The sequence below is a fragment of the Galeopterus variegatus genome, unplaced genomic scaffold (genome assembly GCF_000696425.1).
Source record: "Galeopterus variegatus unplaced genomic scaffold, G_variegatus-3.0.2 Scaffold3786, whole genome shotgun sequence".
NCBI lineage: Eukaryota > Metazoa > Chordata > Mammalia > Dermoptera > Cynocephalidae > Galeopterus > Galeopterus variegatus.
This window is the reverse complement of record NW_007729897.1, coordinates 53,294-64,713: the sequence shown is the minus strand read 5'-3', so window position 1 is coordinate 64,713 and position 11,420 is coordinate 53,294. Positions and strand designations below refer to the sequence as shown.

General features: G+C 34.4%; 1 protein-coding gene across 1 annotated transcript in view; it reads left to right on the top strand.

The window, feature by feature from the left end:
- The window catches only part of VAMP4 (vesicle-associated membrane protein 4), a 37,416-nt gene extending 31,903 nt beyond the window's left edge, over positions 1–5,513 (top strand). The window contains exons 7-8 of the mRNA XM_008585982.1: positions 2,718–2,769; positions 4,776–5,513. Of these exons, the coding sequence (XP_008584204.1) occupies positions 2,718–2,769; positions 4,776–4,804 (81 nt within the window). The 3' untranslated portion in view covers positions 4,805–5,513. The remainder of the gene's footprint in view (positions 1–2,717; positions 2,770–4,775) is intronic.
- The last annotated feature ends 5,907 nt before the right edge of the window (positions 5,514–11,420 follow it).

Genomic DNA, 11,420 nt, shown 5'->3' with positions numbered 1-11,420 from the left:
ACTTGTTACTGTTTTCTAATGCTTAGCTTTCTTTAATCTCACTGCACTCCATTAGTACCTCTTTGTGCTACTGTTCATCTGGAGCTGCCTTTCCATGCACATCATTTTCTAGATTGACCTCCATAATGGTTATTTAGGAGTAGTTTGAGAAAAGGGATAAAGGGACAGAAAACAGATCAGGGATTGCCAGTAGCTAAAAGAGGAGGGGTGGGATGGTGATTACAACAGGGCCTGAGAGAACTTTGGAAGGAAATGGTAGAAATGTCCTGTATTTGTGGCAGTAGTGGTGAACAACTCTGTATATTTGTCAGTCCATCAAAATGTACTTTAAAAGAATGTATTTTGTTCTGCGTAAAGTATACCTCAATAAACCTGGCTTTAAAAATAAATAAGTAAATAAAATTATCCAGTTTGTGGGGAAGGTGAATCATGGACACCTCTCTTATGTATCTAAGAGGCTCTGAGGCTTTTATATGTTTAATGATAAGCAGATTTTTGTCTATGTCATATGGAAGAAGAGAGCTTTGGACATGCATGAATACAATATTGCCATTTTGAGTTGTAAATATTTCCTTCCCATTGTTAGAAACCCAAGGGAAAAAAACTCTATTCATTGAGGTGTTTTAAAATTTACATTGATATTTTCATTGAAATCTTCTAAAGTTAAGCCTACCACACATTAACAGAGAAAATTAATGTATGTTTGGGGTAAAGCTGAAAAAGTACTGTAAATTTTTTAATTACTTTAGAAATGTTTCAGGTCAAAAAAGGATTCACTTGTTACTGTTTTCTAATGCTTAGCTTTCTTTAATCTCACTGCACTCCATTAGTACCTCATTGTGCTACTGTTCATCTGGAGCTGCCTTTCCATGCATATCATTTTCTAGATTGACCTCCATAATGGTGATTTAGGAGTAGTTTGAGAAAAGGGATAAAGGGACAGAAAACAGATCAGGGATTGCCAGTAGCTAAGAGAGGAGGGGTGGAGTGGTGATTACAACAGGGCCTGAGAGAACTTTGGAAGGAAATGGTAGAAATGTCCTGTATTTGTGGCAGTAGTGGTGAACAACTCTGTATATTTGTCAGTCCATCAAAATGTACTTTAAAAGAATGTATTTTGTTCTGTGTAAAGTATACCTCAGTAAACCTGGCTTTAAAAATAAATAAGTAAATAAAATTATCCAGTTTGTGGGGAGGGTGAATCATGGACACCTCTCTTATGTACCTAAGAGGCTCTGAGGCTTTTATATGTTTAATGATAAGCAGATTTTTGTCTATGTCATATGGAAGAAGAGAGCTTTGGACATGCATGAATACAATATTGCCATTTCGAGTTGTAAATATTTCCTGCCCATTGTTAGAAACCCAAGGGAAAAAAACTCTATTCATTGAGGTGTTTTAAAATTTACATTGATGTTTTCATTTAAATCTTCTAAAGTTAAGCCTACCACACATTAACAGAGAAAATTTATGTATGTTTGGGGTAAAGCTGAAAAAGTACTGTAAATTTTTTAATTACTTTAGAAATGTTTCAGGTCAAAAAAGTACTTTAGTACTGTGGTATAATGTGGACCCAAACACCTGAAAATATAGCTATCTTCATCTGTTCTGAATCTGCTCAACCATTTTTTGGTTATCATAATTAATGAGTTTAATAGGCACTGGTATCCAAATCATAAAACTTCCTTATATTCTCTGGGTTACATTGTTGTCATGAATGCAATGTCACTAAAATGTCACCATTTTATTTTAGAAACATTTCATTAACTACTTCTGGTTACTATTTGTGATACTCATTAGAATGTTGCATCTGTTTATAATAAATAGGTTGTTTTTCTTTTCCTTAATGAGCCATCTTTAATCAATTATTTGTAAAAATGTTTGATTAAAACAAGGCTTTTGTTTCATCCATCAGGAGAAACAAATTTATAATTTATGCATTTTAGGATTAAATAGTGTCTCGATTTTATACAGAAAAATAAAGTGACCTTAAAATGACTGAGAACTCATCTTAAGGCTTCTCTCAACTGTGAAACCAACACACAGAATGCTATTAGGCGATTTTATACAGAAAAATAAAGTGACCTTAAAATGACTGAGAACTCATCTTAAGGCTTCTCCTCTCAACTGTGAAACCAGCACACAGAATGCTATTAGACAAGTTACTTCTTAAATGAGGTTATTCATGAAGAATCTAAAATATATTCTTCAAAATAAAGACAAATATGCCAAGAAGAAAGTAAAAGGAGAAAAAACAGAATTCTTGTTTACTTTGAGAATAAATGCTATAAACTATGCTACCTTATATACATTGAACCATTTGGATTGGCTGCCTGTTATCATATCTGACACTTGAACAGAATTGCTAAGATATTAGATATTTTTCCTGGTCTCACATTAGAAATAAGCATTTGAAATCATACATGAAAAGGACCAGGCCCTTAAAGGCTTTGATTGTTACTTTTTACTGTAAAGTACAGCCTTGGACAATAAAATCTAGCCAAGCAAAAACCCTCCAATGTGAGGAACTCTAATTATTTACAGAAGGATGCAAAACAGTCAGCAAGTTCATATGAGAAAAAATTTGAAAACCTTTCAAGGAGTGTGTCTGTCTATTGATGAGTTAGTATAAGGTAGTAAATTGCACAACAGATAGTCTTGACTTTATTAAGAAGTCACACAGTAATATCTTTCATATGCCTTTCTGTGTGTTGTAGGTAAAAGCCATCATGGCTTTGGTTGCTGTTTTCCTTTTGCTAGTGATTATCAGTAAGTATTCACTGGATTATTACTTCTTGGGGATATTATTTGTTTTAGAGTTCATTTTAATTCCTTTTTAATTTTTCAGTTGACCTAGTATGTCTAATGTCAGGATTGAATAATGATTGTGATCTGAGTCAGGAGTCCTTAACCGAGAATATATGGATTTATGAAAATTCTCCTAAATTGTATGTAAAATCTTGTGTGAATATAAATATATACATTTTTATGGGGAGAGAGTCTATATCTTTTGTCAGATTCTCAAAGGGAACTCCTGTCCTACACCCCACCCTCACCCCCACCAAATTCAGGGCTAAGTGATTTGTTCAAGGCTAAATATAGTTTCTGTTACACTTAGGACCAAAGCATTCATTTTCTATTAGTTATTAACTTTCAGGTATGACAGTTTGCATTTTATGATATTTTGTTGGAAGGATAAATCCAGATATATTCTCTAGATGATGGTTTTTTGTTTGTTTTTTATTTGGTTTTTGTTTTGTTTTGGATTTGAGTTTGATTTCAGTCATTGAAGCATAACTCCTTCCCTACCTTTTTTCCTTAATGTTCTTAAGGGCAGATCATTTTTAATATCTCCTTTTCTTCAAGGCTTCTTTACCTGTGCTTACAGTGATTTTATGAAGATGTGGAAAGACTCTAAAAGTGGTCATCTGAAAAATTCTATGATGATATTCTTTTTAAGCAGAAAAAAGTTTTGTAACAAAGAAACACAATTGATCCTCATTTCATGGATGCTTTGTTTGCAAATTCATTTACCAGCTAAAATTTATTTGTATCATGAAAATACTCATGGTGCTTGTGGTGCTTTCGTAGTCATTCCTAGACATGTTCAGAGCAGCAAAATATTTGTGTCTCTCGACTCGCATGTCCCAACTGAGATCAAACGAGGCCATCTTTGCCTTTTTATTTCAGCTCTCACAACATAAACGAATGTCCTTTTTGTAGTCTGTGTAGTGCCATGTTTTCCACATTTTTGCACTTTTTGTTCGTGATTTCACTGTTTTAAAACAGCTCCCAATCACAGTGCTGAAGTGCTCCCTAGTGTTGCTAAGTGCAAGAAGGCTATGTTGTGCCTTACAGAGAAAATACATGTGCGAGGTAAACTTTGTTCAGGCATGAGTTATAGTGCTGTTGGCCTTGAGTTCAATGTTATTGAATTAACAATATGTATTAAGTAAGATGTCTTTAAACAAAAGCACTCATAAAACAAGGCTATGTATTGATTGACAAAAATGCAGTAGCCAGTTTCACAGGAACTTAACCCTATATTTTCCCTAGGAGCAGTGGTTCTGATTCAGTATTTGTTTAAGTCAGTGTTTGTGACTTAACAGTATTGAACTTTATAGAACATAACTACTTCAAATAACAGGAATCAGTTATATGTATCATATGATGGACAACTTGGAAAATGTAAAGTAGCATAAAGAAGAAAATAAAATTCAAGTATAATCTTACCACACAGAGATGCTATTGTTAATATAACTATTTTGTATACTTCTAGTCTTTTCCTATTAATATATAAACATGTTTTTCAAAAACTAAGATCATATTATATATGCTTTCTAATAAATATATTATAAATAGTTTTCCATTATTAAACTTTTAAATAATATTTTGGTAACGCCAAATATTATAACCAATATTTGGTTATGCCATGATTAATTTGATCAAAATGCCAATGTTAGAGATTTAGGTTGTTTTGTGATATTTTTTGCTTCCTCTTTCCGATTTATTACCTCTTATCTCAGATAAAAGTTCAGTCCTCATTACCTGGTTTTAAAAGTGAACACAGCTACCTTTAGGAATATTGCTTCTAATATAGCATGTGAATCTGATTTTGATTTTTTTTTTTTTCATTACCTCTTATCTCAGATAAAAGTTCAGTCCTCATTACCTGGTTTTAAAAGTGAACACAGCTACATTTAGGAATATTGCTTCTAATATAGCATGTGAATCTGATTTTGATTTTTTTTTTTTTTCATCTTTTTCTCTTACAGTTCTTATAGTTGTGAAATTCCGTACTTGATTTGATGACAGAGATCTTCATTAAACAAGACCTGGGACAATAATAGTAAAAGATTGCTGCGTAATTTAAATGAAACCTATGTATATAACTTTCAAAACTTCTTTTTCAAGAAACTAAGAGGCAAGTATCTCTTCAAATTGGAGCATTGAGAATGTCCAAGTGTATTCTTCCCTTCTAACAAAATGTTCTTTTAATAATTATGTTTAAGGCAAAGATAACCTGCCTCTATTTTGCCATATTCCGAGGATCTAATTTGAAATTAGATACTTGCCAGTTCATTATTTGTGTATATAGTTAAACACTGATGACAATATTTCATACTAGCATTTTAATGGCATAAGGATTTGCATTGTTGCATTAAGGTGGGGGTCAGGTTGTGGGTCAGGAAGCCTATGTAGAATACCAAATCATTATGCTGAAAGAAATGCATAACCATTCTATCAGTATTTGCAAGAACATAAATCTTTTCACATTACAATTGCTTTGCAAGCAATTTCCACGTTTATGGGTGTAACAAAAGCTAAATGTTGTAAATGTTGCTTCCTTTAGCTATAACTAAAAACATTTCAGTAAACCTAATTTTGACTGTATAGGGGAATGTGTAGTAATTTTTTGGCATTTGGATTATGGAAATGGGAAATTAAAGCAGTGTGATAAACATAGTATGCACTATAAAACTGGAGATAATAAAGTCATTAAAGAACTTCAATGGAGTGTTTGAAAATGACGAATATATAGCTACTAGTCACGGTCCAGTCTTTTTTCAGTCAAACTCCAATAAGGAGGGACCAATCCTAATGTGAGTAAATGAAATCTGCAGGTAACTTATTCCTTAATTTTAGTTAGCTTTTCTCTTTAACTGCAAGTAACCCTTTTACTAAAAGTGCTAAAAGTAGCAAAATTATCTGCTTTGAATTGTGTAACTTTGCATTCCCAGATCATCCTTGGGGAAGAGGCATGTTGTACAAACGAGCAAATTGGCCAACAGTAATGAATAGTAAAAAGTCAGCAGCCTAGGTAATATATATACAGGCTAGTCAATCAGTCTAGCCAAATGCTGGAGAGTCACCATTAATCTCAGCCTGCTTTTATAATGACTATATGTTTTAAGTTAACTTTAAAATGTGTCAGCCCCCTTGTATTGTTTAAACAGGTCAGCATGAAAATACACAGTTCTCTAATGTGTGTGGGTAGGAAGCTTTATAATAAAATTGGAGATTCTGTTGAAATGTACACATGGACATCTTGTAACTCCCTAATTTAAAAATAGGGTTAATAGAAATTACCAATATTTAAATGGGGAAAAAATTATTACCCTGTATAGGTTTTATTTCTTTATTCATTTTAACTCAAAATGTGTGAAACATAGAATCTAGGTTTTTGTTTTGTTTTCTGAATTCTACAAGATTAGTACCAAGAGGCAAAAATGTTCTGTTTCAAATGGAAAGAAATTTGAAAAGAGAAAGCAGGTTATGAAACATTCAAGACACCTTCAACCTGTGAAGATCTAAATGTCATTGCTAAATTTTATAGTTTGCCTAGAGCATTAAAAAAGAGATATTAAAAAAGAAACAACCCTATGAAGTGTTGTTTCTGGTCTCTCTTAATTGTTGTCAGTTAATATAACAGCATTTGAGCTGCTAATCAGTCCTTTGACAATCAAATCAATCCCAGGATACCCAGGAAAATGAGCATTTTTAGAATAATAGTTCAGGAATAGAAATGTTTTAACTGAATGGACAGAATCAGTTCTAATGTATTTATGTGTATGTCCATCCTTTATTTGGATTGGAACTAGACTTATAAGTGGTTAATTTTCCATTAGTTAGTATAGAAATCCGGTTTCTCCATCATATATATCAGTGAAGATGAAGATTAGTTCTCAAAAAGAATCCCCATTTCTGGTGTTTCTTTTAATAAAGTATGCCTCTTTTGAAGAAACAATTATAAAAAATAAAATTATTTTTTAAATTTTTAATCGTAAAAAATAAAGGAAATATTTGTATGACAGTACTGTATATATGTAGTTCTCTTTGTATTTAAATATATTACTGCCGAGGATACAGGTGGTGGATGACATGTCATTCTGTTAGAATTTTGTAGTAGTTGTGGCTTGGTTCACAGTTTATCATTTCTTCTTTCTTGGTCTTGGTTAATCCTGAGGCCCTTAAAATGGTTGGCATTATTTATGACTTTATTGTGGTAACCTTAGAGACATCAACTTTCTTAAGATCAAAACAGAAGAAAAATATGTTGTTCAAAAATTGATGCCAGGTCTACCTTCATTCCTTCCCTTAATCATTCTTTTTCTCATTCAGCTCAGATCATCCTGTACTTGAAAAATGAAGTTTTGCCACCATCAAAACTATTATTATTTAACAACAATGAAGATCAACAGAAAAATTCAAGTAGCTTTGCAAATACTAGTTGATACCCAGTAAAATCATTTCACTATTTTTATGTCTGAAAAATACCCATGTGATTTATGTTTAATTACAGAAGCCTATTGCCTTGGAGCAATTTTGCGATTATAATACTGATTAATTGGTTTCTCCTTCTGATATATCTCAGTAATACCTGTAGTCTTTTGGCTTCTCTATCCTGACAAAGCTCACTGGAAATTGCTCTCAGATTTTATAAACTGAGGGATTTCTCACTTAGGAGAAACTTAAGTATTGAAGATGGAACATTATCTAAAATGGAGGAAGGATAATTAACACACATCACATATAGAAATATCTTGTTAGATTGCCTATTATTATAGTCTTTTTGTGCATTTCAGTCCTCTGAATTGAAAAATTATAAATTCAGCACATAATTAACACACATCACATATAGAAATATCTTGTTAGATTGCCTATTATTATAGTCTTTTTTGTGCATTTCAGTCCTCTGAATTGAAAAATTATAAATTCAGCATTTTTAATAGCAGAAATTGGTATCTTTCAGTTCTGTGTAGATGTGGATACTGTATAAATGATTATAGATATCCAGACTGAGGAGGCAAGAATAAAGAGAGATGGAAATCTCTTATTGCTGTGTACCCTGGTGGTTGGTGCCCTGTCAGCATAGCCGGCCACACTGACTCTATATCTATATCTGCATATACACCGTGATTAGAAAATATGCAAGAAATTGTTTTTCCATGTTGAGAATGAATGCCATTAGAAGACGTCCTTAATTGTGTTGAGTCACAGTATTACTAAGTCAAGGATGACTGTTCTACCAATCTAATTTTGTGTTTTCACATGGAAATGTAGTTGGAGTCTGTGGTATTTTTCCGTGAGTAGGGAGTAAGAGCATGAGTCAATATGAAAGCATTTATGCATTTGTTTTAGAGTGCAGTGTAGTGCTTGTATTTGTGCAGGAAATTACCACAAAGCAGTGTAAAGACACTGTGGCCTCTAAGGAGCTGAAAGGTGCCCTACTTCTTGATACATCCTCTGTTGTTTTTTCCATGTTGTAGGCAAATGGCACCATCCCTTAGACTGATGGATGCTTTGGGCCATCTTTATAAGTTTGATGTTAGTCTTACTCTAATTTTTTTTTTTTTCTGCAAATCAAATAGAATAAGGTATGGGGACACAAACTCATTTATTCTGGCTCTTGATTTATTCTAAGAAGCTGCTTGGAATAAGTTTGATGGATGCTTTGGGCCATCTTTATAAGTTTGATGTTAGTCTTACTCTAATTTTTTTTTTTCTGCAAATCAAATAGAATAAGGTATGGGGACACAAACTCATTTATTCTGGCTCTTGATTTATTCTAAGCAGCTGCTTGGAATAAGTCAGTAGAAATTGGGAGAAAAACATGACCAACCTCATTACAGGGGATAAATGTAAACTTGTGAAAGCAAGGACCACATCATGTTTCTGTGTCTCCCAAGCAGCCAGCACAGTGCTGTGTAACCTGACAGATGCTAGATAAATGTGTGTTGAATGCACGTGCCTTGGAAGTCACAAAGACCACCAATATAGTAGTATATAAGTAAGGGTTGACTTCCATAGTGCACACTGGAGAAATTACATGATTGACAGAATAGTGGGGCCTTTACCTGCAGATAGTAGTGCTCTTTTATAATAATTCTTGTTTTATAGTATTCCACCTGGTTCTTTTCATTTGAAGAGGTCTTGAAATTAAATCATCTAGTAAATATTTTAGGGCTACAAAGTAAATAGCATAAATCAGCAGAGATTTTTTTGGTAAAATGTCAGAAACCAAACTATAAGAAAAATTCAAGCACTTTATTTTATTTCTTGGGTATATGTCATTATTTTAAACTCCAAACTCCTTTATTTAACTATTGTGATAAGTGCCTTTGATGTTTTAGGATGTATGGTGGACAATGAGCAAATGTAAATGTCATGTGCCCTGTTCACTAGCTTCTCGATTCCTCATGACCAGATTGCCAGTGTTGCAAACTTTAGTCCTTTGTGTTTATATCAGATATGTATTTGTAGCTCCTCCATAGTAAACAGTAAAATAAACTATTTCATAGAAAACAAAAATGAAACACTGACTTATTCAATATGTGTTACCTCTTGCGTTAACTTCAAAGTACAGCTTATTAACAAATAACATCTGGATAATCACCCCTGATTTAATCTGTCCCTGTTTCCCAATAAAGTACCTGGGAAAAAAAATAAGAAAAGGTATTCTATCATCAAAAACTATGTCCAAGACACAACCTATTAACGAAATCAAGGAGATGTTTCTCACTGTAAAATCAATGAGTCTCATTTGCAGAAAAAAACCATTGGTGGAATATTTATGCTTTACCTCAGTGATGTCTACTTGAAAGAGAGGATGGAGGACAAATTTCTCTTAAGCTTATATGTCCCAATCAGAAAACTTGGCATCTGTCCCTCAGCTGCATGATGCTGCTTTCAGGGGCAACGAGAGTAGTGCTCATTCTCTCCAACCTCCCTCTACTCACACACTAAACTTTCTCTTTTTAATACTCCAGAAAGGTGTGGGAGGGGGACAATACTGGGGACACATTGTACTCAGATATATAGTCTCCACAAATAAAGTTCTGCAGTCAGGAGTGGAAATGGGAAGCATCCTGATAAGCGCATACTGAGTATGATAGTATTTAATATAACGGCCGTTCAACGTGTGTGAGAAACAGGCAGGAAGGTCAGATCCTACCCAAATCCAACAGTCACACTTAGTGAATGCCCATTAAATGCTAAAAACAGGGCTGGCCTGTTAGCTCAGTTGGTTAGAGCATGGTGTTGATAACACCAAGGTCACGGGTTCAGATCCACATACTGGCCAGCCACTAAAACCAGCTGTGGAACAGTGAATAGCAGCCTGCTTCTTAGTGTAGTTATGAGAAGGGGTTTTGACTAGTGGCTGAACGTATATATGAGCAGGGCTGAGGGCAGTGTGCACTTACCCTATTTATTGAGTAATAGGGCCAGATCTTATCTGATGATACCTAAAAAGGTGCACATGAGGCCTCTGAGCAACACCGAAAACAAGGGAAAGGGAACATCCTCCTGGATTATTCCCAGCAAGTTGTTTCTTCCTTCTTATAAAACTCCAACCATTTATTTTCCCCACTTGTGCTGTCAGCTTCTACCCCATATCTTTGCTCTTTTTTATAGCAATAGTTCTTGAAAGATTTGGCTATACTTTTTTGCTCTCTCTTAAACACTTCAGTTAAGTTTTGCCTCCACACTCCACCCAGCTTGCTCCTGTGAAGGTCACCACTGACCTCCGCATCACTAAATCCAGTGGTCTGTCCTCAGCCCTTATCTTTGTACCTCAACAGCATTTGATGTGGTTGATTAGTCTCTTCTCCCAATACATACTTCTGGGGCTTGGTTTCTTCTTACCTCACTCGTGATTCTTCCTCTTCTCCCCGACTCTTAACATTGGAGTGCTCCAGGACTCAGCTCTTGGTCCACTCTCTACACACTTTCTCTTACCTAATCTTACAACTTGAAATGGCATCTTTGTGTTGACAAATTCTGTTTGTCTCCCACTTGACTTCTCTTAAGACTCATACTTAATATTCTATTTGACATCTTCATTATTATTCATTTCAGATTTAGCATGTCCAAAACAAAATTCCAATCTGCTCTCCCAGACCTACTCCCCTTAAGACTCATACTTAATATTCTATTTGACATCTTCATTATTATTCATTTCAGATTTAGCACGTCCAAAACAAAATTCCAATCTGCTCTCCCAGACCTACTCCCCATGCATTCTGTCCCATCTCAGTTTATGTCAACTGAATTCTTCCAATTGCTTAGGCCAAAAGCCTTGGAGTCGTACTGACTCCTTAATTTCTCTCACAACCCACATCTAATTTGTTAAGAAATCCTTCTGGCTTCACCTTTAAAATATATCTGGAATCTGACCAGTTTCTTTACATCCGCTGTGACCACCTAGTATCATCTCCCAGCTGGAATACTGCACTAGTTTTCTAATCGGTCTCAGGTTTCTAACGTTCCCCCCACCCATAGTCTGTTCTCAACAGAATGGTGAAAATCATTCTCTCAAAATGTAATTAGATCATTCCATTTCTTTGCTCAGAATTCCAATGGCTTCCCACCTTCCTCAGAGTAAAAACCCAAATCCTTTCAGTGGCCTGCCAGGTCTC